The 27,346-nt window shown below is 36.8% G+C and overlaps 1 protein-coding gene across 3 annotated transcripts; it reads right to left on the reverse strand.

The window, feature by feature from the left end:
• Nucleotides 1–543: 543 nt before the first annotated feature.
• Nucleotides 544–26,576, reverse strand: LOC121729745 (anoctamin-1-like). 3 transcript variants are annotated; one of them, XM_042118361.1, is made up of 23 exons: nt 26,093–26,576; nt 19,456–19,550; nt 19,359–19,363; nt 15,016–15,121; nt 14,327–14,543; nt 13,619–13,684; nt 13,110–13,178; nt 11,161–11,321; nt 10,831–10,999; nt 10,446–10,566; nt 10,205–10,316; nt 9,744–9,904; nt 9,359–9,495; nt 8,801–8,929; nt 8,367–8,504; nt 7,834–8,037; nt 5,019–5,167; nt 4,783–4,868; nt 4,269–4,474; nt 3,760–3,920; nt 3,220–3,319; nt 2,947–3,115; nt 544–832 (listed from the first exon to the last, which is right to left on the reverse strand). In XM_042118361.1, the coding sequence occupies exons 1-23, from the start codon at nt 26,318–26,320 to the stop codon at nt 687–689; spliced, it is 3,135 nt and encodes a 1,044-aa protein (XP_041974295.1). In that variant the 5' UTR covers nt 26,321–26,576; the 3' UTR covers nt 544–686. The 3 variants fall into 3 exon arrangements, with proteins under 3 accessions (XP_041974295.1, XP_041974293.1, XP_041974296.1); XM_042118359.1 differs by having other exon boundaries at nt 544–838; XM_042118362.1 differs by having other exon boundaries at nt 778–838; nt 2,917–3,115.
• Nucleotides 26,577–27,346: the final 770 nt, after the last annotated feature.

Genomic DNA, 27,346 nt, shown 5'->3' on the forward strand with positions numbered 1-27,346 from the left:
GCGGATAAAAAGTTGACACCAAGAGGCGCAACACAAGCAAACATTTTTAGCAATGTATACTATTTTCCTATAATATTTTCCTATCAAAGTCGAGCCCAACACCAAGATCTCGAGGCGCAATATATTCTTAAAGTGGCATTAAATTTCATTTTTTTTATTCTTAATTATTTGTCAGTTGGGACAGAATTACGTTGACAACATTTAATTTATTCTAAGACTATTAGGTAATTTCAAATTTCACACCATTCAATTCGCAGAATAGCTAAAAAATAAACTAAGCGCAAAAGTTTGCGTAAAACTGCGAACAAACAGTTGTAGCAAACCAAACAACGCGTGTTGTTTGGTCTGCTACAACTGTTTGTTCGCAGTGGAGCGTTTTCTAGCATATGATTAGGCTAGCATGGTAGCATCTCTGGAACATTACATAATCCGATTTTTTTGCCGTTTATTTTATTAATGTGGTCCGTAAAAACTGCTTGATTTCCTAAGGTTCCATTGCTGAAAAATGTTGGGAAACACTGTACTATAGTATAAGTTTTCAGCTTCGTACTATTGTAACCATACGACAACTAAAAACCAATATAGGCTTCGGCCTAACCGAGCACACCAGCATACAATATTCTCACATTTTTTACTGGTGTGTTTGGTTCGCTACACCTTAATTCGAGACTGGCCTACAGACGGCCCTAAACGTTGGCAGGTTCGGGTCTGTCGCTGGGCAACTCCCCGACGACGTGTTTGGAGAGGTCGGTGATGTCCTGGTGGTCGCCATGCGCCGCGAGATCGAAATCCGACCCTGACAGCGTCGCAATATGGTTCCACTCCGATTCTTCTGTACCTAGATACAGTAAAAGAATTTTAATTTTGAGTTTTAATTTATTCATTAATTTTATTTACTGAATGGATTTATTTAGTGTATGCATCATATTGTAGAATTTACAATTAAATTCAGGAATGTCTCCATTGTAGACTTTCCGTTAGCAATAGGTTTTTTTTTAAATCATTCTGGATAAAAATGTTTGAATTTCGTTGAGAAAAACTATTATCTGAAATTGATAATATTACTTTCAACTTTTATAGTTTCAATCATTTAAATTTTTAATAGATACTAAAATCACTTAATATTATTTTGATTCTGACTAAATTGAACGTTTATCTATGTACTAAGTACAACTAACTCAAATTAAAATTAAATCTTAATCATATAAAGATTAGTAACGGTACAGAAAATTATTTAAGAAGTTTCCAGCAGACAGTTATTAGTAGAAAGCTGAGCTCCACTTTGACAAAAGTAACATGTTATAAATCTTAGCAGTATCCTTTAATATTAACTTAATTGTGTATAACATTAAAAATATATTCTAAAGCTTCTTTATTTTATGATTAGGAAGTAGGAACATAAAAATTGCATTTAAATATATTGCCCCACACCATGCATTTTGAGAAAAGCAGCATTTGAAGCTTCTTAAACGCTGACTTTGCCTAACTACGAAGCGCTTCTACGCTGTAAAACCATGTTTTGTGTAGTCTTCAGTGGAACAAACCCAGACATTAATATAAGACATAAAAAACAAAATACATAATGTTGCAAGTGAATGTCTATAACCAAAAAATAATGCAAAAAATGTATTTCGTTTTTTGTAAATAGTGTTGTGTTAATAAAACCAAGGTTGTTGCAATAAAAAATATACAATACATTGCAATTATGACCAGCAATATTTCGTATATTTATTGCAAATGCAACGATCTGAAATATTTTGTATATTTATTACAAATGCAATAATCTGCAATAAATAGTCCATTTATTGCAAATGCAACAAGTGCAGCATATTGTATATTGGGAATTCAACCCGACGTGCACATGCGGTTATGAACAGTATCATTGAAGTCACTCACTCGTACTTTGCTCGGTGACGGCGCACAAATGTCTGTACTGTGTATCTCTCACCGAACATTATCAGTAATGAAGCACGCATTAGTTCAAACACACATAACCGTCAACAACTTGTATTCTTTATCCAAATCGTGTTTCTTTTCAGTTTTTTGATTTTGTTTCTGTATGATATTATATTTTTAAAATACTTCGAAAAAAAAGTTACAAGTTATTTTACTTCAAGATACTAAATTTACTTTCTTGAATGTTTTTTTATGGCGGTATTGTTGACGATTATGAACATAAAACAAAACTGCATTAAATGTTTGAAACACACTGACTCTAGACACTTTTTAATGAGCTAATATGAAAAAACACAGAACTAACTTGAGTATCTCTTTAACATCCTAGAAGATTTAATGCAAAAATCAAAGGTATGTTCAACTTCTTAATTTATAGTTGGCAACTTTTCGGATAGATTACAAACGGAATAAGTTATCAATCTACAAAAATGTATGAAATTAAGCATTGAAGTAACAAAGTTGCATCTTCATAAAAGCTATACGCTAATACAAAGCTGAAAAAGTTATATACAGACTAATCGCGTCGCATCGCGTTATGAAGCTAGAATTCCCCAAGCGCACTAACTACAATGTTATTATTTTTTACACACTTGAAATATGGACAGAACATTTTATTTTTGTTATGTAAAGATAAATCGTAGTTCTTTGTTACACACAGATAAAAATCGTTGGCTTCATAATTTCAATGTAAAATGGTCCTTTCCAATGCTTAAGGATTTTTTAATATAATTTCACACTCTGCGTAAAGCAAAGCTTTTCATTTAATGTTAGTCAGTGTATCCGAACACAACACAGTATTGTCATCGACTCCTGTTCGCTGCCTTTGCCTTCGTTTCAATTTGTTTCCATAAAATCAAATTTAGAATCATGAACTTTAAACTCATAGCTATAAAAATTGCAGCTGTATTTTTTTTATCAGGCAGCGAACAGTCACCGGTGTGAGTAAGCGTGGCTACCTACACCACTACACGGGCGTGGAGTGCTGGACACCTGCGGGGCGCGGAGGGCGGGGCTCGAGGCGGGGCGTGCGAGCGGCGCGCGTCTCCTCCATGATGTAGCTGTTGATGACGTACGCCTCGCGCCGCATGCGGTCGCGAAGCTCGGCGGACATGTCCGGTATCGCCCAGCGGACCACGATCATCACTAATGCCACCACGTTCTGGAAATAGATGTGAGTGAGACAACAATAAAACCTTCTCGCTCTATTATATTAAATAAGAAAAAAAGGGATCTATAGCAAGTTATAATTTATACGCTCTTTACCTCGAAGACGACGACGAAGGCCAGCCTCGCTCCCATGACGTGCCAGTACCAGTTCGTGTGCTGGTAGTCATTCTCCGTCGAGTACCAGTAGCCTGGGTAGCTGCCAACATGCATAGATGAAATTAATATTTTAAAAAAATATACTCCTCAATAATCTTCGAAATACAAATTAAGTATTACAATCTCAATAAAATATGAAATACCTTGAATACCACATTGTTTTTGTCGAAGATTATATAGTAATTTAAAGCATTAAATTTCAAATATACAAATTATTGCAAGTGCAACAAATTGCATACCTGCACAATCCACATGCTCTCATACTTGCATATATTATGGTCTCGTCGAAGTTCGTCTTATAATATAGCATTAAATTGCCAATATACAAATAATTGCAAGTGCAACGCACCGTACGCTACACAATATGGTCTCGCACAATCAGTACACAAACTATTGCAAGTGCAACACACTGTACTCTGCACACGAGCTCGCACAATCAGCATATAAACTAATGAAAGTGCAATAAAGTGCAACACATACCTGCACATGGTCTCGTTGTAGGTAGTCTCGCGCGGCGGGTTGATGATCACGGTGGTGTTGAAGTCTGTGAGCGTGTGGTTAACGTAGTTCCGCATCTCACCAAACTCGTATTGGTATACCAGGCGCGGGATAAACTCCGACGTGAACGCGATTATAAAGCCCTGCGAGTTTTCAAAATGGCCAAATCGTTATCTTATTGTTGATAAAAATGATGTGTGTAATATTTGACGTAACACACTTTTTTTATTGTCGATTTCTAACAATCAAACTTAGATGCATGCTACAAGTTTATTTTAGTATCAGTTCAATCTATTCAAGATAGGAGAGTAGTTTTATACTCTACGACGTTTCAAAATGACAAAAATTCTGTTCCATATTTTCCATCCTTCTAGCATCAGCCTAAACCGGACCAGACTTACAGGCTGAAACGAATGATGCCAAAATAACATTGCAAATTACCTACACTTATCTTTTAGTAAACTTTATTTACGTAATAAAAATAAACTCACGTTAGTAATGATGCTGAGTTTTCCGATGGAGTCGAGTATGCGGTACCACACGCCGATATCGCTGACGCGTTGCGGCACCGGCCGGCGGTAGCACGCCAGGAACTTGCGCGCGTCCAGCCGCATCTCCAGCACGTTGTTGGCGAGCGCAAACAGCGGCGCCAACGGGAACGCCGCCACGAAGATCGTCACAAACCCGTACTGCAACACTGAACGAGACGGAGCATTGTCAGTGGGCGTACGGGATAACTATCGTTGTTGCAGCTGACTGGTGTTGCCAACCCGTACGCTGTTATAAATTACTTGACATGTGCTGCCGCTATTACTTCCTATTCATTTGTTATTATGTAAAAAGTAGCAATGCAGCGGAATCAAATCACAAAATATTTGAGAACAGGAGACAATATAGATTATATCTGATGCTTGAGCACGTACGTAGCAATACTATTTCGCACTTTATGGTACGAAATAGTATTATTAGGTTATAGTATTAATATTTCAATAAATTTTAGCTTACCCATTTCCAAATACTCCGGAAACAGTCCCATGTTACCGAAGTCGACGAGTTTGAAATCTTTCACCCATCGCAGTTGACTCTTGATCCTAGTTCATAAAAAATAATTATTTGTATAAAATACGACTGATAACTTTCAAAGCGTGTAAATTTTTTTATACATCTTCTGTCAATTTGTATAGAAAACTGTAGATTTCTAAAACCAATCGCAATTATTCATGATACTACATATAACTTACTTGTTTTTCCTTCCAACACTCCTTATGAGGTTCCACCATTTGAGCAAATACGGCATCAACATTTCCACCACTGTGTTTATGAACTGCTTGCCCACCATTATGATCGCTAGCTGGATGGACAGTTCTAGGAAACAGCCGCCAGGTGAACACTAAAATAATTTACATAAATTCAGCTTACTTTTGCGCTTAGTAAACATGGCTGAGCTACATATTATACTTTGTTCAAACTTACGCGACCAGGCGACTGCAAAGCGGGAGCGTCAAGTTGTCAAATGTGACATCTTGACGCAACTTCGCAGTCGCCTGGTCGCGTAGGTTTGAACAAAGCATTATACATATTTTTAAATATAATAACGTCAAATGACGTAAACTCGTTTACGTCACTTGACGAGGGGTACCCGCGGGGAAGCGCGCGGCGCGGGCCCGCGTACACAAACTCGCGGAGTTTGTGTACCTGCGCCCACAGGGGTGACGTTGGCGCGTTGTCTACGAATTTTGTGTTGTAAAACGATAACTTATCTTATAAACAATGGGATATTATAATGAATGTTCAGTGTACGGATGTAAATCTGATTCAAAAAACAAAAAGGATTTAAATTTTCATAAATATCGGCTCACAGTTTACAACAATATTGTGTTGGCTTTGGCGGCTTGTATTTGCATCTCTGTTTTATTGTTTACGTTGTAAGAAGTGTTACAAGGAGAGAAACAATATAGAATAAATTAAAAATCTGTCAAATACTCTGTTACATACTAATTAGTACCTACCTAGCCAGGTACACATATCAAGTGTAACATACCGCGCCCTTACCGCGCACGTAATAAGAGTTTTGAAGTGCTTCTGACCTCACTGAATCACACCTGACGTGTGATTAATATATAATTTATATATAATTTTATGTGTGATAATATGTATATTATAAGTATAGTATAATATTATACAATATATATTTTATAAGTATAATATCATTAGTATATTTATTACTAGCTGTTGCCCGCGACTTCGTCCGCGTGGACTTCAGTTTATAGCGCGCGATGTCAACAAAATTGGTGTCAAAAGCTTTTATAAAAAAACCCTGGTACCCCTTAAATCAATACAGCTGTGCAGTGTGCACACAATAAGTACTTAATTTTTTTATATTAAACTTTATATTTTATGCCAAATTTTAAAGCTTATTTAGCCCCCCAATTACACAACTTTACCCATAAACTATTTATCATTGATAGGTTTAGCCCCAATTTCACCAACGTCTGTTAGTGTTAACAGCTTGTTAAAATGTCCTGTCTTCTCTTTCATTTATATGAAAAACGAAACAGCTAACGTAATACTAATTCGAGCATTAACTTTAACAGTCGTTGGTTCACCAACGATTGTTAAAGTTAATGCTCGAAGTCGAACAGCTAGTTATGAATAAAAACAATAATATATAATAAAGTAGGTATGATTAGTTCTGTTACAATAATGAAGTAAAAAATTAAACGCCATCTGTTTTCATATATTAGAATTAAAATGTTGATTGCATTGATATATTTTCTGGATGGAATATAGGCCAACATGGTACACTTGAACTCCTTAGAAATGCAGTAGGAGTTCTATAAGATAAGATAGATTGATTATTATTATACCAAGTGATAATATTATTAAACTTAATATTCTAACGTATTAAAAACAAAAACATAATAACTAATAAGTATGATTAGTTCTATGTTACAATGAAGTAAAAAATAAAACGCCATCTGTTGAATCGTATTAGAACTAAAATGTTCATTGCATCGATATATTTCTGGATTTTTTATAATATTATACATAAAATATATTTAAGATTTTTGAAATATTATTTTAATACACATCCAAGACCCAGGAACATTGAAAACTTTTTGTTCCGCCTGCGGAACTCGAACCCAGGACCCCCGGGATGAGCGCTGGCCACGCGCAATGCGAATAAATTTTCATCGATATTTTCATGGAAATAAGATATTTTCCCACATCAAAATGTAGCCTATGTCCTTTCTCAGACTCTAGAATAACTGTGTACAAAATTTCATTGCAATCGGTTCAGTAGTTTTGGCGTGAAAGCGAGACAGACAGACAGACAGACAGACAGACAGACAGACAGACAGAGATACTTTCGCATTTATAATATTAGTATAGATTTTTTTCTGTCTTTTCCTCTTTCAACTCGACTGGCACCTATACAACTTTGTCCTTGTATCGCCCAAAGGTTGACTGGTAGATAATGCCATACGGCATTAAATCCACCTTTATACCTATATGTGCATAAAGTTTTTAAAATAAATAAATAAATAAATGTAAATATAACACGCTGATTAAACAGATTAAATGATAACATTTGCATTACAAGCACAATATTTTATTTTTATTTTATTTCCCGTTTCGTGGCAACCCTGGCATATCTGCTCGGTACCTGTCATCGGTGGCGGCATCGTGCGACGTCAAAGGTATTTCGTTACTGTAGGGACTAATATTGCTATACTGTGGCTTAAGCCAATGATCGCTTAGGTTTAAGATATTTTGATTTATGTCACACTTGACAGTACACTGATATTTTTTGGAAACACAACCCATATGTAGTCAGTGATGCCAACCTGCAGATAATTTCAGATCGGTGAGGAACCAATAGAAAATTTAGAAGTGTTTATCCTTACGCCATCTAGTTAAGATTGTTAAAAATAAAATTAAAAAATATAAATGAAAATCCCTCATTAAGAAGTTATAATTTCTAGACTTATGGACTACTGTTTGTGTGAGTCACATTTACATTATTAAAATATGTCGATTACAAAAGGCACTTACTTCTTCTTGTCTGTGGCCGAAGAATCTTACAAAATTTCCCGGTCTCCCAACAAATTTTCCTTTGAAGAAAGCTATGTAGAAAATCGACGCGTAGTAGTTGATGAACTGCAGCAAGTAGATCTTGAGCGTCAAGGAGTCGTCGAACTCTGTTTGAGTCCGTAACAACTCTTTCTCCGTTAACCATTCCGCCAGGAATTGATATATCTGCGAAATAGTAAAGAAGAATGATTGGTATTATTGGTAAGAAACCATTTAAAGAAAATCATAACTTAGATCTCGGTTTCTTTTTTTTCAAACAATTTTTTTTTTAAATCAAAAGCCACAGTTTAATTTTGCCCATTCAATTTATTATTAAGATTGCGATGTTTCAGACACGGTATTCTATCATTTTATAGATAGGCGATAACTTCACCGTTACAATTAAGTTCACAAGTAACGATTAACGGCATGACCGACATCATATAAAAATGTATCTTTAGAAAATTTTGTGTCGCGTCACGTACCGTACTCGATAACTGAACAATAATACTCACATAGTTGAATATACAGATGAAGACCAAGTTGATGCAGGCGGCGGTGGCGGTGGTGAACATGATGGGGCTGTACGTGATGAGCGGGTTGTCGCGCGACCGCAGCACGTGCGCGCCCAGCAGCGCCATGCGGTACAACACCTGAAAACAGTACGCAATCTGTAACGGTCGAAAAGTCTTGAACAACAGCTAACATACTTAATAACACAGGATGTCCCGGCTATAGTGCTCGACTCGCTTAAATTTTTCGTAAAATCTGTCATTTTCCTTAGGAAAATGGAGATTGCATAAAAACTTGATACTGTAAGGCTTAACTCAATCATCGCGTGTACGCCTCTGCGCCAGTGTGAGTTGAACTTAAATAAAGCCTCCTCCTACGGAATATCGATAAAATGTAAGCTACTAAATATATCACGCAGACGGGGACGGCAACTCACCACGGCCACGACCGTCGCCAGCGCCAGCAGCACCAGCAGCGCCACCGCCGTGCCCGACACCAGCGCGCCCGGCAGCCGCATACGCCAGAACGGCACCATCGGCTCGCGCTCGCCAGTTACAACGTTCAGCTGCGGGAAATATACAAATGAGAAAAATTTAATTACGCAAAGAAGATGGGCAAATCAGAGGACTCTATTCTAAGGACTGGAGACTTCAGGTGTCAGAGTGACCATTCTAGTCACCGTGTCTGCAGGGATTATATCCAGATATTCTCGAGACACCCATCTCGAGGCCTAGCAACCTTTAACCGGAGAAAGATTATTATCGAAACCGGTCGTGTAAAACATTAAAATTGTAACAAAATATTTAATGAAGTGGAATAAGTGCATGAAAAGTGTATATTTATAGCTAGCAAAATAAACCGCCTGTGAGATCAAAACAAATGGTTACTTTAAGTTCGGTTAGTCTTTGGCTTTAGGTTAGGCTTTGGCTAGTCCTTACAACGTTTTTTATGTGTTTCCTTATTCCTGAACCTTATAACTATTGCATTAAATTACCTGCGTGCGCTTGACGTGTGCGAGGCGAGCGAGGTACTGCGGGCGGGGGTGCTCCTCGTACACGTCGAAGCCGGTGAGGTCCCAGCGGTGCGTCATCTCCGCCGAGTACCGCTTCCACAGCTCCAGGAAACACGCCGCTGTAATATCAGTTAGATATTAATAAATGTAATCAGATTCGAGTCAAAGGAGTCATCAACGAAATATCAAAATTAACCAATGACGACGCATACGTGCCGTTTAGATAGCTTACTATATGACTGGTGAATATGAATATGATTACCAGTGTTACTGCTGTCACGTTACCATAAAATTTTATTGTCAAGACACTCAAAAAATTACACATGTCATTTAAAAAAATTAAGTGCAAACGCAGACGGGAACTTACCCCAAAAACTCATAAATATCGCGAAGAAAACCGTCGTGGGGTTGTCGAAGAGGTACGTGATGCGCGACTGTAGACACGTCGCGCGCAAGTCCCAGTAGTCGCAGTGGTAGTCGCACTGCGGACACATCTTGATCGTCGAATTGTAGTTGCAGACCTCCTCGCTGTGGAGCAGAAGGCGATTAGTTACTCGCCGCATTATTATAATAAACATTAAACAACGTTGGTCTCAAGTTTAACCCTTGTAGTACCCATTAGTAAACAGGCCCGGCAGATTTGTTACTCATGTGATAGTAAAGAAAACCGATCATACTGCTTTAATTTGTGCACAGGACATCGTAACGAAACTGCACCAGTTTATATAGCTTGTAAATATTAAATAAAACAGCATGATCACTGTTGTCTGTTATCAAAAGCTTTCCCAAAAATCTGTTTTATATGATAATTGATAACTTTGAACACACCTTGGCACGTTCGAGTAGACAGTAGAGGCTGAGTATATGACACAGATGAGACCAACGATAGACGCGGGGATCAGCATATGCGTGTAGAAGCCAAGCCACGCGAAATATAAACCTATAAACAAAGAAGATTATAATAAAATTTAAAACTGTTGTGTTGAACCAAATTGGGAAACTGCAATGTACAAATATTACTTCATGTCAAAAAAAAATCATTTGATATTGAATAAAAGCTAAATCTTACCTATTTTAACACCAAAGTAATCCTTAACATAGTCGAGTGGTTGATACTTGATACATTTTGAGACGTTCGCCCACTCTTTGTATAGTAAATGCCGCATTGAGCCCGGAGTTTTGAGATCACCCTGTCATTGGAAATACATTAGTTTTGTAATTAAAAACAAATATCGGTAAGTTAATCGTTCCTAAGATGGCAGTCGCAGCTCAGCTCACATTGGAGAGAGAAGATGAGTGATTTACAGTTGAGACAATTAAGTGCATGGGTAGTGGGGACAAATGGTTGAGAATTGTGATTTGTGATCGATTTTTAAATTTTATTTTCAGGTCGTCAAATCGAATTTTGTAAACAAACGAAAACTGATGAGTAAAACTCAGCTGCAGGCACTCACATCGTGTAACGGGTATGCAGCGCTGTAGACGCCATTCGCGATGAGTCGCGCGATGCCGAACGCGAAGTCGTCGTGTAATGAGCGCGTAAACTTCTTGCGGTCGAGGATGAACTGGACGATGCGGGAGCGAATCGACGGCGTCCAGAAACAGTCGGACGTCGTGTCGAATCTGTTGAAACCGACATTATGGTTATAAACAATGCATTAGCGATAGGTACACGTCAGTATGTCAATACAATATTTACAGAGTTGACAACGCGGCAAGTGGCAACGCAGTTTATTTTAGTATTAAAATGCAATGATTTTTTTATGTGTAGATTTTTGACTTACAAAAATTCCTTATCCTTTGAGTATATGGCAGTCAGTCTATATTTTCTCTCCGGGAACTTCTCGCGATCGACTCTGATCTTCGACATCATACTGTCCCACTTGTCGCCTACCTTATCTAAAAAACTATTCGTCTTCTCGTGGACATCTTTGAGAGCTGAAAACTATAATACAGAATCATTAACTAGCTAGCTATATAAGGAAAACACACCATAAGACCTTGAAACACACAGAGAGTCACACAAACCATAGAGAATCATAGACAATTTAGAGACAGAAAGTGAATACCGTTTGTACTTATTAAAATTCATTTTAAACTTCTATTTGTGTTTTATGCCTGTAAATTGTTATTTGATTCGATAATTTAAAATTGTCCCCATTTGAATATCTGAAAGAAGAATAAAAACATAAAAGGAAGTGAGAAACAATAATTCAAATGATTACTTCTCTATGTATTAATAATTGGCATAAGAGTTTTTAATTCTTAGTTTTGGTAACAAACAGTGTCAGAACTGGGATACGCACTGTTCGCAGTACAAACCACAAGCAAGCTACCGCTTTCTCTACTTAATCGACAGGGATTCCCAAAGTGAGTTCCAGGGAACCGTATGGCTTCCGTGGAAAGTCATGGTTCTTTCACCACAATCACATTAAAAATAGTGCGTATAGTGATCACTATTTTAGTATACAGTTATTAAAAATAATATGGTTCCGAAAAATAAAAAGCAATTTGTTGGTGCTATAGCTTTAAAATTTAGGAACCCCTGTTCTACTGTACACTAATATGACGTCACAATAAGCTACTTATGAGCTAGGTACATAAATAAAATATATGTACCTACTCAAGATTCTAGATTAGAAATATTTTGTTAAGTATTATACTTCACAGGAAAAATACCCCATGCCTGCCACACCATAGCTATAAACCGTACCACATACTCTATCCTCTACTTCTAAAGTTTTATTTTCTTCAGGCACTTCACTTTTTCTTTATCATCACTACAATCATGCAAACACAAAAACACTACAAGCATTTACCAAACAATGAATGTTACATAATGTAAACTAAAGGTAATTCAGTTCTTTAAATCATTTTAAAAGTATACTAGCTGTCCTGGTGTACTTCGTGTCACTTAAAAGTTAAAAACCTTCCCTGGCGTTACTAACACAATTGGAAATCCATTTATATATATATATATATATATATATATATATATATATATATATATATATATATATATATATATCAGTCCAATCCGTTCAGCCGTTTTCGAGTTTTACTCGTAGCGCGACTAACACATTTGAAAATCCATTTTTATATATCTTACTAGCTGTCCCGGTGAACTTCGTGTCAAAACCTTCCCTGGACTTCTACGAATATTTTAAGACTAAAATCAGCCCAATCCTTTCAGCCGTTTTCGAGTTTTAGCGCGACTAACACATTTGAAAATCCATTTTTATATATAAGATATCTTTAAACGAGCAATTCTTGTATATATATAATTAGAATCTCGGAATCGGCTCCAACGATTTTCATGAAATTTAGTATATAAGGGGTTTCGGGGGCGATAAATCGATCTAGCTAGGAATCAGTTTTAGAAAATGTCATTTTATTCGTGTATTATCGAATACCGAGCGAAGCTCGGTCAAATAGTTAGTAGGATAGATTAAGAGGCAAAAAATTATCTTAAGATTATTTTAATTATTATTATTATTATTGGCCCACTGTGTCCCACTGCTGGGCAAAGGGGATTTTAATTATTACATTAAAAAAATAGATGAATCCGCCACCTTTACAATAATGTTAAAAAGTTAATACAGTATGCAGTCAGCAGCTGAACACAAAAAGCTATGTAGTCATTTAGATGTTACGATTTGTCGTGCGATGTTAGTATGCTCGATGTCGTTAGCAAAGCGTAGCGTACGCATCCAAAGTCACGACAGCTGCATACCTTAGACATATAAAATGCAGCATTCAGTATTGCATTTGTCTTCCCACCTTTTCTTATTTTACTGCAATCCTATGAACGAATAGTCGTTTATCATATTTGCATAAACATGATGAAAGTAAAGCAACAAGAATATTTGTCACAACAATCTGGCAACAACTAGTGGCAGGCGTACTGCACAAAAACACATTGCGCACTGCATAAAAAATTAAGACTCAAAACACAATATATGTCAAATTTTAATTAAATTATAATATCTTTGGAGTAAATTTAAAACAATAATCATAACAGCCAAACTACACACCTAAAACAATTTTAATTATCGAATACAGGGCGAATCTTTCCACAAAATGATGCCATAACATATTTATGAGTACGGTGTCGCGGGGTTATAAGTCGTGTCGTTTGAATAAAGAAGATTCGTCCTGCATTTCAAATGTCACGTGACCATAACGTAGAATCTACTAAGCATAGGAATTATTTCTATGCATTTAGTGACTACAAGTACACACCTTCATTGGCATCCTCAACTTGAGAACCTCACTATAATCCCGAAGTACATTCAGAGGCGCGTGAATCTGTAATTAGACAAAAATTCAATCAATATTGTTTGTAACATTTTTTGGTTATGGCAATGGGTAACCCGGTGTACCACTTTTTAAGTATAAAGACGCGCGTTATAACTTTTACCAAGTTTACTTAGTAACTATTTGACAATTTGCGGTTTTACACACACATGCTACATATATTGCGTCGTCGAATGCACTATTTTGATAAAATGACGGACAGGATTAATGGAGCACTGTATTTTATCGTCTTGTTTGCGTCGGCGAGCGTCGCAACGCAGACGTTAAGGCTGTGTTTCCACTGAAGCGGAGCGGAGCTTAGCAGTGCCGAATTGACCAATCACAATGCTCGAAATCTTCGCTGTCATTCCGCTGGAATAGCACGATTGGTCAATTTGGGCACCGCTAAGCTCCGCTCCGCTCCACTCCGCTTCAGTGGAAACGCAGCCTTAGGGTCAATTTACACCGCCGCGGAATGGAGTGAAAGGAAGTGGACTTTTTGCCACAAAACTGTACAATGAACTTTATGATTTCGTTGCAAAAATTCGCTTCCACTCCATTCCGCGCGGTACAAATTGAGCATTAGGCATAGGTACACAACACTTGAACAGAGCAATGCGACCTAGCTCTGGCCTCATCAACCAATTCCCTCACCTTAACAAAATGCAGTCCGTGTAGATCCGGCGGCGCCTCCCTCTCCAGCTGCAGGCCCTCCGCTTCGAGGTTCTCTTCAAACACCTTCCGCTGGTCGAAAGCCTGCGGTGTGGCCGCGTCGTCCTTACACGCCTCCCACACCAACACGAAGTCCACGCTACGCACGCCGTCGTTGAATGTTAGAGATGGGTTGTTGAGGATACCGCCCATCACTATCCTGAAATAGATAAGTGGTTAGGTAGCAGAAAAGTACTGAGAAGTACTACAGTTAGGTCTGTTTGAGGCAGCAGAAAACTAAAAAGGCTTATGGTAGCAGCCTTAGGTAGTTAGTATGACATGCACGTACAAATGCGATTAGTTTTGTTGATAAGCAGGACAAAAAATGATTCCCATTTCTTTAAGCTTAAGCATGCATGTCAGCTTCTTAATTAATAATTATGTCTTTAAAGATTGGCGGTTCAGCCGTCTATTTTAAATAAGGCCCAACCATTATTGAATAGTTCCAAAATATGCTTTGGTTTCCTAGTCAAAGTCCTAGAAAATGATCTCAAAATCGAAACATAAGAGATATGTCTAAAACTAAAATATCACTGGGGTCGCCTTGCGCCTACAATGTACTGATAGGTTGACACAATATCTCTACCAGGAATACATGAACGATGAACATGAATAATCCTGTGGCAACTCACGAGCAATGGTTGGCCACGGGTTTGCCGTTATTGTTGGCGACGTCGGGCACGGCGGGGTCGCCGCAGCCGCACTCCTCCGCCGCGCGCGTCGACGCCTCGCTGCCATCTCTGCAAACGCATCTCACTCTCTTATGCTCGCCTGGCACTTTTACTACGGTTTTTATGAAATTGATGGGTGCGATACATTCTAACATTCAAATACAGGGCCTTTGCTAAACATACAGGGTGCAATTAAACAACAAGAATCAATAAATGTCAAAAATAAAAATACACTTATTTATTCTTTTATAATCACTCAGTACTAAAATGTTGAAAAATAGCTGCCGAAAGTTTTCCTAAAAGACCATCATTAAAACATATTATATCGAACATAACAAAATGTCTACTGCGCCTATCCACGTTGGTCCATGGATAGGTACAAGCTATTACAAATGGATTGGATACCGCTGTGGTTGGATACCGCTGTCGATCCTGGCAACACAGGAGATACAGTGGCGGGAATGTGTGGTGGGCCAAAGTCCGTTTAAAAAAAAAGCTATTATTAATGTGTGGAAAAGCATATTCTGCTATGATTGCTCATTATTGACAAAGATTGTGCATGCTATGCATGACCTAACACCAAGGGCCTGAACAGTTTAAAATTAATGCTTTGACGTGAAAGTGTACTAAAATAAGTACATTTTTTTTAGGTAAAACAACATCAAGAACATAATATAACAACTACAGTCATAAAGTAAAAATTCCAGCACACCTAAAAGAGCATTGCCCCAACTTGTTTAGCGTATGCGCTAATGTATGACAAATAACGCATTACTCATCAATATTAAGGAGCTTGCTATAAATCATAGCGAATTGTTATCAACGCTCTACTATTTCTGTAATAACGTGACATATGGCTTTTATTGATTGGAGCTCAATTCCCTCAATAGTCTCGCAGCATTCTGGCTACCGACGACAATACGTATTGTTATATTTAGCTGCCTTACTCTCAAAAGTATCAGAATGGAATCGAGAATCGAATCAGCTCGATTTCAAAGCTTCTGCTACTTCCGAATATACTAGCGCAAAATCGTGCTGCGGCTCAATTTGGAACTAATATCTTGATCTCAACGGCTTCTCCCACTCCTAACAGCTATAATAGCGCACGATCGTGCCACGGCTCAATTTAGCAAATCAAAATCGTATCAGTTTCGGGGGTAAGACTGCAGATTTACATACAAATCAATTTCAACTAGGGTAACCCTAAGACTGGGTTGCACCAACTAACTTTAACCTTAACTATAACCGGAAAAATTGACAGATGTCGTATGAGAATATGGGGTGTTTGGACGCCATATTTAACTTTAACTTTACCCACGCAACCCAGTCTAAGTGTCACCGCAGACTTACAATTTAAAGTTGGCCGACTATCGTACAAACCACAGAAATAGATCAAGATAGAAGCGCCATGTCGCTCCAATTTGTATCGGCAGCGAGTACCCATGTCGCGGTCAGCAGTAGCCCGTTTGTTATCGCAACAAACATTTACACGTATTTTTATGTTCGTGCGATAAAGACAATTTTCTCGGTTCGCCGTGTGTGGCCAATCGAATGCGCTTATCATAATATATTATTTACAATAATATTTAAATTATGGTTTGAAATTACAATGCAACTATCCCAACACACAAAAATAACATAAAATTTGCATCCACATTAAGCACAATGAAAACGAAAATAAAGAACAAATTAAACAATAAGTACATGTAACAATATATTTTAAAAAAAAGTTTAGCATACAATATAATAATAATACAACACAATTAAAAAGTAGGGTAATCATTGCTTATTTAATTTAAAAATATTAAAATAAAATTTGTTTAACAGAGGATTACTTTTGAAATGGTTACCCCAAAACATTTAACATACAAGTTAGGTACGTTAACATTACACAATATTATCTTAAATCTAAACTGAGCTGTGTGACCTGCCATCACCGAATTAGTCACTTTTTGAGGGTCACTTTTAAATTCTAAAAAAAAAACAATTAAGTACAGCTAAACATTTAAAAAGGCTAAAAATAACACTGTGCCTAAACATGGAGGCCTAACTTGGAGAGCACAAGAAAATAACTGTCCGGTCGTAGGACCGACGGAAATTCGGACTACAGTTGTATTTTTGACTCCATAACATGTACGTGGAGGTGGATTGAATTTAAGATTGATTGCCAATATTTTTGCGAGTAAAACAGACAAGTTACGAATTTTCTTTCCTGCGACTGGACTATACCTGAAAGCTTGAGAGTTGAGCTATGCTCTGGCCTAACACTACTATGCTCTGGCCAAATTTTAACACTAAGGTAAACATAATATTGTTATTTTTCTGGGATGTAAATTTGGCAAAAAATCTGAAAACTTCTGATAGTAATTTTTCGAAAGACTAGCAGCTGGTTCCACATAACAAAAAGTGTGTATAAATTACTAGATAAAAATATATAATTATAAGTTTTTGTACCTTATAACGGATTTAAACCAAGATAAGATGTTTGAAACAATGAGGATAACAACATAACAAGCATAATATAATGAGATGACTTTGGACAGATAGAACGGTTATCTTTTAATTCATGCCAAACATCAGAAATTAACTGTGGATAGAAAAACACATTAATGTGTGATTAAGTTCACCAAGAGAAACTACGAATACGAAGAATTGATAGGAAGGACCAAAATAAAACAAAATATATTATAAAAAATAGTGATAAGTACGTAAAAGTTTAAGAATCTAACTGCCGCACTCAGAGTGGAACATTAATTACTTAATTGTAGTTAATTAAAAATTTTGACATAAGCCCCATACATTATCTGTCAAACTCTTTATTAAATTGAAGGTTAAAATAAATTAAATGTCTCTGAGTACGGCGGTAAAAGCATAAAGCATTTAAACAATACCACTTACTTTACTGACGAGACGACAAGAAATAGAAAAGAAACAATAATTGTAATAGACATTAAAACGACCTTGGTCGACATAGAAAAATTTAAGATATTCTAAACAGCACCATTATCGTTATTGGCGAAGTGACATCATTATAAAACAATAAGAAATAGAGCAATAAGGAAAGTATAGGTCTACCAGGATCTGATGGCAAACAGTGGGAAAAGAAAATATTGACTCTAGCAATACCGGGGTAATTGAAATAAAACATTTTGATTTATTCCAATTACCCCTTTTTTTCCTTATGGCGGCTAATTATGTGTGTGAAACATGCAAATATCAAAATTTATCCAATTATCAAGGATATTTTTTTAAAATCTGTCATCCGCCATGAGATCCTGGTAGACCTATATATCCTTACGCTCGGTTTCTTATTTGACTAAAGTTTATCTGTTCACGGGCGCTTTTGATTGGCCAACGTCAAAATATTAACCAATCATGCTGTCGACTAGACTAGACCTATAAAAAAATCTCAGAAGTAGAAACCTGGACACTAAATTTTTAAAAGAGTCATTACTCTTTTAAAGTTTGATAAGCGCATTGGTCCCATTGGACCAATGCACGTTGGTTCATCTACTGTGATGTCATGACTGCTAAAGACAAGTAAATTGTAAACACAAACAAACTTAGTCACTAAGAGGAAGTTGGCATTGTACTGCTATTGTCTTTAAGTGGGACAGACATGCTAAAGTTACAATAAATAGAACAGACACTTAAATTAAAAAGAGAAAATTACAGTTTTGGAGTGTCCATGCTGTCTATAGGATCAGACGAAATTGTGAGAAGACAGCAGAAGAATCATTTGAATAGGGAAGTATTATTGGCTAGCGTTGTTTAGGCACAGTGTTGTTTCGTTTTGACACAATATCGTCTTTATGGTCAGTGGATATAGAGAAAGGGTGAGTGTTCTCTATTATTATCTATACAATCCGTTCTCTATATCTCTGGTGTTAAGTGTGGTGTAAGTCTTTGCACCGGTGTCCATGCGTTGGGTAAATAATTATTTAACTTTGAGCTACATTTACTCAGTGATCAATTGATATTATTTTTTAATATTTTTTTTTTCAACTAATATAATAGCCAAATATCACGTCCTCGAGTATTGAACATGTCTCACCAGTCCTGCTGTATATCTGGTAATTCTTATATTATCTCTGGTGAAACCAAACTCCCTGTACGTTCAATCTATTCTCTATATATCAGGACTTCCTAAACTAATTTGAACAGCGACGCCCTTGGAGCTTTGACATTTTTACGCCGTCCCAGGGCGCACAGTTTGGGAAACCCTGCTCTATACGTCTCTATTGTGACGTCACATCTACCTTACTTTTCGCTGTTCATGGCGCGCGACAGACTGTCGCACCGACTGTCTCTATCTCTGGTGAACTAAACTCTTTGTACCCAATATTCTATTCTCTATGTCTGGTGTGAAAGACATCACAATTTCACTAAGATCCGTCTTACCTGTCGGTGTTCATGTCGCGCGACAGGTTGTCGCGGTAGTTGCTGAGCACTGACATCGCGTGGAGCTCCGACCGCTCTTGCGTCTCTTTCTCCGTCTACGACAACACACCATGATACTACTTACTATATTATGTACAGTATACTGTGACACCAGAATGACCTATTGGCTGATCAGATTATTGTTATCAACAGAAGCTAACTAGGCACCTAGTTTTAAGGAAGCTTCATGGAAGCAGGTGCCAAGTTAATTTCTGCACGTAACTTATTCATAGGCCGATGGCGGACCTCCATTATTTGGTCGAGTTATGTCAAGCCCGGCTCGCAACGCAAGTAACATTGACTTGACATAACCAAAACAAATAACGTACGTCTACAGTCTACTAACCATTTGCCTATAAGTCAATTTCTCTGATGGTACATTCTAATAATTCGATGAAACCGCAAGATAATTAAGGTGTCTAATAACAATAAAACCTCAATAAATATAACAATAATAATATTATAAACTAAATTATGAATAAAACTTATAGTCTAACTTTAAATTTCATAATGTTTTATTAAAAACATTGACCGTCATAACTTTTTGCTTATAATGTTAAAGTTTTTCATTTAACATTATTAAATAGTTATTCACTCACAGTACCTCAGACGCATCACAACTTCAATCCAATACCGAGCACACAATTTATTTAAAAAAAAAACCTCACATTCAAACTTGGAACAACGACCACAATTTTTTCACATACTTTGGAAACGCGACGCTTAGGCCGATTCCTGAAAATCCTGTTGCCGCTGTAATCGTATAGAACATAGCAGAACGCCTCTATAAAACTCCTTGCGATCATCACAAACACTTAGGACATAATGAGTGAAAAACCGAGACGGCCTTGTGTGATTCATATGTGTTTGGTTAAGACCAGCGTGAGACTGACTTTATGTGAAACAGATAGTTTGACTGTTTTATTCGCGTAATCACTCAAACGTGTTACTAGGATCGCAGATGCATCATGCAACGCGTATGAGTTATGACTGCTTTGGATCGCTGAAATCTGAGCAAGGTACCGGTGGGAATTCCACTTGGAAACTACGCTCTTTAAATTACGGAATAAGTACGTACGTACTACGTTTCCATACTAACATTATAATAAATGTATATCCGAAAGTGTGTCTGTCTGTTACCTCTTCACTCCAAAACCGCTGAACGGATTTAGCTGTTTGGTATGGAGATACTTCGAGTCCCGGATAAGGACATAGGATACTTTTATCCCGGAAAAATGTACAGTTCTTGTGCGATAAACGAATTTTGGCGCAACGGAATTGTGGGAATCAACTAGTTAGTAGTTTATAATAAAGTTATGAATGAAACTTATTGAATGCGTATAGGCTTCTTGGTAAAATACGCGTTTCGAGTTACTCGGACTATGGCGAAACATAAAAATCATAGTATTTCTGACACTCAGACAAGCAAACAATTTGAAGTAAAGCAACTTTGTCTTTCAGGCGCTTGTAACGCACACACATACATCAAACTACGCTACTCCACGTTATCTTTTGTGATTGATCGTGATTCGTGGCTGTAGTAAAGTAGCTTGTAACTACATACTAACACTTGCATGAAAAATCGTTACTTACTTTGTGGCTAATCTGACATGACCATGCGACTAATGGATATCTAATATCCATACTAATATTATAAATGCAAAAGGGCGTCTGTTTGTTAACTCTTCACGCCCAAACCGATAAACCGATTTTGCTGAGTATAGAGATACTTAAAGTTCGGGGAAGGACAGCAGAAAAATAATCTCGTAACTAACAGTGAGTGATGTCAGTAAAGTAGGCCACTCTATACATTGGCGCCCTAACAGCTGGGGGTCAAAACTATAAACTATAGTATAGTCTCTATAGTCACTATAGAGTCTAGACGCCTCTGAGTGTCTTTGAGGACAAAAGATGCCTCCGATAATATAATTTGAGTAATCACTAATACTGGCCTTTTCTGTTAACACCGTTATCGTTAAAACCATCAAATGAGCCCGTCAAAATGAACTACTTTTTCTATGAGAACAATTTTGACGGGCTCATATGATGGTTTTAAGGATAACGGTGTTAACCCTAACAACCTGTACAGCTGCTGCAATGTTTTTGTTTTGTTTGCAAGAGGCAGCACCAGCATAGACAGTGAACAAAGTTTTGTTCGACGTTTTTTCTGTCACAATATATGACGTGACAGAAAAATTTTGGTCGGATTATTTACTGAATGTGCTAGTAACGCCCTCTGCTCCAACCTTTGCGTAATATCTATGGGTTGAATAAAAAAAACTTAAAAAGTATGTAACTTTTCATAAAATAAAAATATTATTTCCTGCGTGTCTTACGTCTCCCTTATGAGTTATGGGAATAGTTAATTTATATTTGAATTATTGTTTACAACAAACACCTAATTAGCATAATATATTATTCCATTTACGTAAATTATGTAGGTATAATTAAAAATGTAAATTAAATAGAAAATAACTAAAAGAAATATTATCATCTTATCTCATCTCTGAGTTTTATCTGCAAGAGAAATCGTCTGCAAGATAAAAAAAAATTGCCACAACTTTAAGTGCTCATCTTCTGTATTAAAACCTCATTCACGTATCGTTTCGATCAAAGATTAAGTTTTCGATGAACTTTAAGTCAAACTTTGGTATATAAAGCTTCGAACTCTACCTAAAACAATGATACATTTTAAGTGAAACTTTGGTATCTAACTCTATTCTTCGAACTCTACCTAAAACAGTGATACATCGGGAACTGCATTAGGCACTATTTTACATTACACATAATGGTTTTTGGTAGTATATTTTACATATTGTGGTCATGGACGTTGGCGGTTGTACATAATATTCAAACTCCTACGCCTTCCGTTAAAATGTTGCTGCAGTATTACAGCATGCAAAATAAGACAATGAATAATATTCCCGTTTGAAAAAAATCGTAAGGTTACTACTTACTGGTTATAGTTACAGGCACTTTAGAAGATTCGAAGTTCAAAAAATAAACCCAATATCGTCTCATCTTAAAATGGGCTTATTAAAGCAATTTTGGTACTCAATTTTTCTTAGTACTTTGGTCATAATATTATGCTTGATGAGCGTAGAGAAAAATTTCAAGAGCGCCAAAGTTCTTAGCTCGAAGCTCGAGGCAAGTCGGAACATAAATGAATGAATGAATGATGAATCTAGACTATAATCTAAAGACAATTCAAAACTTTCCGCTCATTTTCACTCATCTCAAATAAACTACATGTAAGTAATAAAAATATTATAATAATACGCTAATTTTGAATAATAAATCGTGTCCCACTTTTAACATACCTCAAAACAAAACAATAGACGTATTAACTCACTGTAATTACATATTATGAGTATCAGAAGTTAAAATTCGATAATTACCATTACTCATGAGCTATGAACTTGGACTGAATAACACTTGAGGAAAATGCACGAAAACTTGGAAAAATCACATCACAACACCAAAATAAAGTTCATTTTAATTTGTAGTCACAAATACCAAACTTATGTTTCTTCAGATTAGTCCACTATGCTTTGTGAATACTTTACAAAACCAGCTTTACCCATTTGGGAGGTTAGAAGAAAGACCATTAAACTTTGCTAACACATTCAACACTGAAATCAGCTTGCTGAAATTACACTTTTCTTATACGAAAACGGCTGTTACTGACAAATATTTCATGAACACTACACCGAAACTAACATTATATACCTATAAGCGCAAAATTTTACTATTTTGCTGCACAGTACGTTCGCCCCATGACGCATGGCAAACATCACTTATCTTTATTAGACAAATTCACAGGGGATTGAGTGAGTATGCGTGTTGACTTAACGTTAAACAGTACATAATTACGTTCTCAAGGTCGTGAACGCACTTGCTACTCCTCTGGCCTTTTAAATATCTATCGTTGAAGACATACGGGCTATTCCGAAGGAAAGCCACAGCTGCTGAGGCTTTATTTAGGCTGAGAGAGAGCTTCTGATGTTGCGAGTGTCCATGGGTGACGGTAGTTGCTTTCTATCAGGTGACCCGTTTGCTCGTTTACCCCCTAATTTTATTTAAAAAATCTACCGAAGCTGAGCTAAGCTGCGTTGCGAGGAATGTGTTTTCAAGATCCCATCCCAGAATTGCTGCGCTAAGCAAGGCCAGGCAAATTAAGCGATTCTTCTTCTCCTTAGGTCTTCCCCACTTTACGTAGGATCGGCTTTTAGGAGAAATTCTATCTTCGGTTGCTTTGGTCATACTGGTCCATGATGTCGCTGGGGGTCTCTTGACAATGCCCATACCATCTTCTAGGCGTCAATCGGTCAGTTTTTCGGATTAAATAAATTAAATGAAACAAAAATTAAGCGATTTTACTGATTCCTCAAAAACACATTCCTATAACCACGCAACTTAGCTCAGCGTCGTGGATGAACAGACTTAGTGTCTAAACACACTAGGTCGAAAAAACGCGGTCGAAGTTCGGCATGATTACGCCTGCAATGTATTTTAATCCTTCGATCGTGGATTATTGGAAATCTATTGTTATTCTATTGCGTCTCGCTCACCGGTGAGCTTATGGGGCTTGATGGGTTAGATTACCGATGACACACCATGCCGAAATTATGTCGCGTTATATTGTATGCGTAGCGCATTGCTGACGTAACCATGCCGAACTTCGGCCGCGTATTTTCGGCCTAGTGTGTTTAGATACTTAGGCTGTAGTAGGTACTCGTAAAACCACAAATTACTAAACAGTAACTTAAGATATTTACTCCAAGTGCAGATTTCTAATCGAGTTTTTAAGCTTTAAGCCTCAGCATCAGTAAATACTAAATTGCTTTTGGAATAGCCCCTTTATTAGGGGATATTATGTTGCGTCGCATCTTGTCCCATAGCACTTTCGCTAAGGAGGTTAATTCTGTGACTGTCCATGGACCGCTAAATTCCCTTACGTTGTATAAGTTGGTAAGTGATGTACATATCCTAATTCCTATGTACCAATCGACTGATAATACGTTTTTCGTAAAGGAAAAGAGTCAACGACATCATTACTGTTTCAAGAAATGAATTAAATAATATATTTTACATTAAAATCAATAAATCGGGCCGGCAGCGCGCCGACAACGGCATGTTGCGAGTGCCCATGGGCGACAGTAGTTGCTTTTAATCAGGTGACCTGTTTACTCGTTCCTTTCCCTTCCCTTCCCGTCCCTTCAATACCCACCATTTAACATGTGGCCGCTGCATGTGCGTCGTTATATTGATAAGAGTCTAAGCACTAAGTAGTCTAGAACTCAGGGTCTACGCCCTACAGAATTAACATCTAATTAAAAATGTAGCAAAACCGATATGATACAATCAGACACCATTGTTCACCAGTTCATTACCACCGTCATACTATCACGCATATTTTACCAAATCAAATCAGATCTTTCAGGTGAAACACCCATAAAAATAAAGTACATTAAAAGTTGTTTAACCTTTTTATGACTAAATAACTAATACTTATGTATGGATGTATAGTGTCCGAAATAAATGATTATTATATTATTATTATTATAAATAAAACACTATAAATAAAATGAATCATAATAAGATTCATAATATGATTCTCTAAAGCGACCATTTCAGACCCGCTGGTTTTTGGTGTTTAATGAAATATAGTAAAACTATAGGAAACAATTGATTATAATAAGCTGTTTCATATTTCAATGGAAGATTTTAGTTACAAAAAGAAAGGGAAGTGTAAATGTTCTTTTTTAGTTGTTTGTGATTAAAAAAAACTCACACCAAGGCAAGTCACTCAAAAAATATTATGAGTGTTAATTCATCAATCAAAACTTCAAACACCCTCAAATTAAATAAAGTTAATGTTAAACAAAAACAATTCTAGTTGATTCTAAAAAATAATATATTTTATGGGATTAAAAATTACCATTAATCCTTCGATCGTGGATTCTTGGAAATTTATTGTTATTCTATTGTGTCTCGCTCACCGGTGAGCTTATGGGGCTTGATGGGTTAATGGTATAAAAATGTTGCATGCTCATTGGATGATCAGAAATCTTAAATTGAGATACAATGCTTATATCATTAATTCATCAAGCCCCATACAGTCCGAGACACAATAGAAATTCTATTGTGTCTCGTTTTTCCACGATCGACAGGTTAAACACTAAAATATGAAAATTAAATTTTTAAGAACAATGTTTTACAGCAGTTCTGATAGTTTGCATACAAAGAAGTAACAAACATACACACAAACTTTTGCCTTTATCACATCACTTATGAAGTTTAGGGCACAATTTGTTGATTTTTTGCACCTAATTTTGTTACTTTAAAAAATATTAACAAATAACTTGAATAAGAGACAAGTAACATAAAATATACTTAAACAAACTTAAACATATTCTATACCAGATTTGATCTGATGGTATATTGTCAGTTTCCTTACAAATAATGACCACAATATGACTAAAATTCTTATTTACATTATCGGAAAATGTATAAATAACAGGTACATAATATAGGTATAAATCACAGCTTATGTACAGGCTACCGACACATTTTCCTCATAAAAAATAAAACTTACTTGGTGAAATGGTCCATCTCCATCTGCGAATAACTGCTCGAACGCGAGTTCATTTCTTTGAGCATCTGATATGAAGGACTCGGTTTCGGCGGCGTCCGAAGGTTTGTGGTGCAGTTTCACGCTCCCTGCGAATATTGGTGTGGCTATTTTTGGTGCGAACACATTCTCCTCCGGGGCGAGCAGAGGCTTGGGAATATCTTCTTCGAGGGACGGGTCCCCGTCAGACATCACATAAGAGACTAATGAACCGATAAATCTCGACTTCCGTATGCAAAATAATGAGTCTTATTAGGAAATTGAGCCTACAAGATTAGTCATCGGAGAACGTGCGAAAAACTTCACTTTACACCAGCTTAACTTTACCCCACGTGGGTAACTATGTAGAAAAACTTTAGAACGAGATATTATAATTAACAATTATTAGTGGTAAATTATAGGAAATCTTGAAAAACGAAATCTTTTTTTGCACTCTTTTTAATTCTACTTGCTAAATAAATGGTGACAGGTTTGACAGATTTCTTCTCCTTTGTCTTCAGAGTTTTTATTTAGTGAGTAGTTGTCCGCAACCTACCTATTAATAAGAAACCTATGCAATATGCCAGTCAGCCAGTTTTTCGGTATTAATCAGCTATTCAGTAATCACAATAAACTATAAAGTGACTTTGTGACTTGTGTACCCTTTTAAATAAAAAGAAAACCTTTAATTTTGGTTCAGACAGTGTAATCTACACCATGTCTACACCTAACATTTATAAATAAAGCCCCTTCCATATTATGCTTGGCAAACATGAAACAGCCAACACCAATTACTGTCATTATGAATGGGTGTTTACCAAGTTTACAGTATTATTGTAGTTCTCTGTGAGTGATTTGTATTCTGTGATGTAGTTGCCTGGTGTTAAGTGTTCCTGTGACCTGCACAGAGTACTTTATTATGGTGACCTGTTTGCGTTCACCATCACCACTGTTCGGCGTCGGTCATCGGTGTCAGTTTTTCTTCACAAAAGGCTGTTTAATTCATTGTCTTTTATAAGTGGACGCGGCATGATGGTCTCTACCAAATCAAAATACTGTGGCCGGTCCGGTTCTCCGAGGTACATAAACTGTCAAAGTGTCGTATTATAGGGATGTCGAAATTGAAAGAAAATATCGATATATCGATACATCGATATTTGAAAAAATATCAATATTGGTCTCGATATATCGAGAAAAAAATATCGATATATCGGTCAAATTTTTCGACCAATTTGCTAT

This window comes from Aricia agestis, chromosome 8 (assembly GCF_905147365.1).
Source record: "Aricia agestis chromosome 8, ilAriAges1.1, whole genome shotgun sequence".
In the NCBI taxonomy this organism is placed as follows: Eukaryota; Metazoa; Arthropoda; class Insecta; order Lepidoptera; family Lycaenidae; genus Aricia; species Aricia agestis.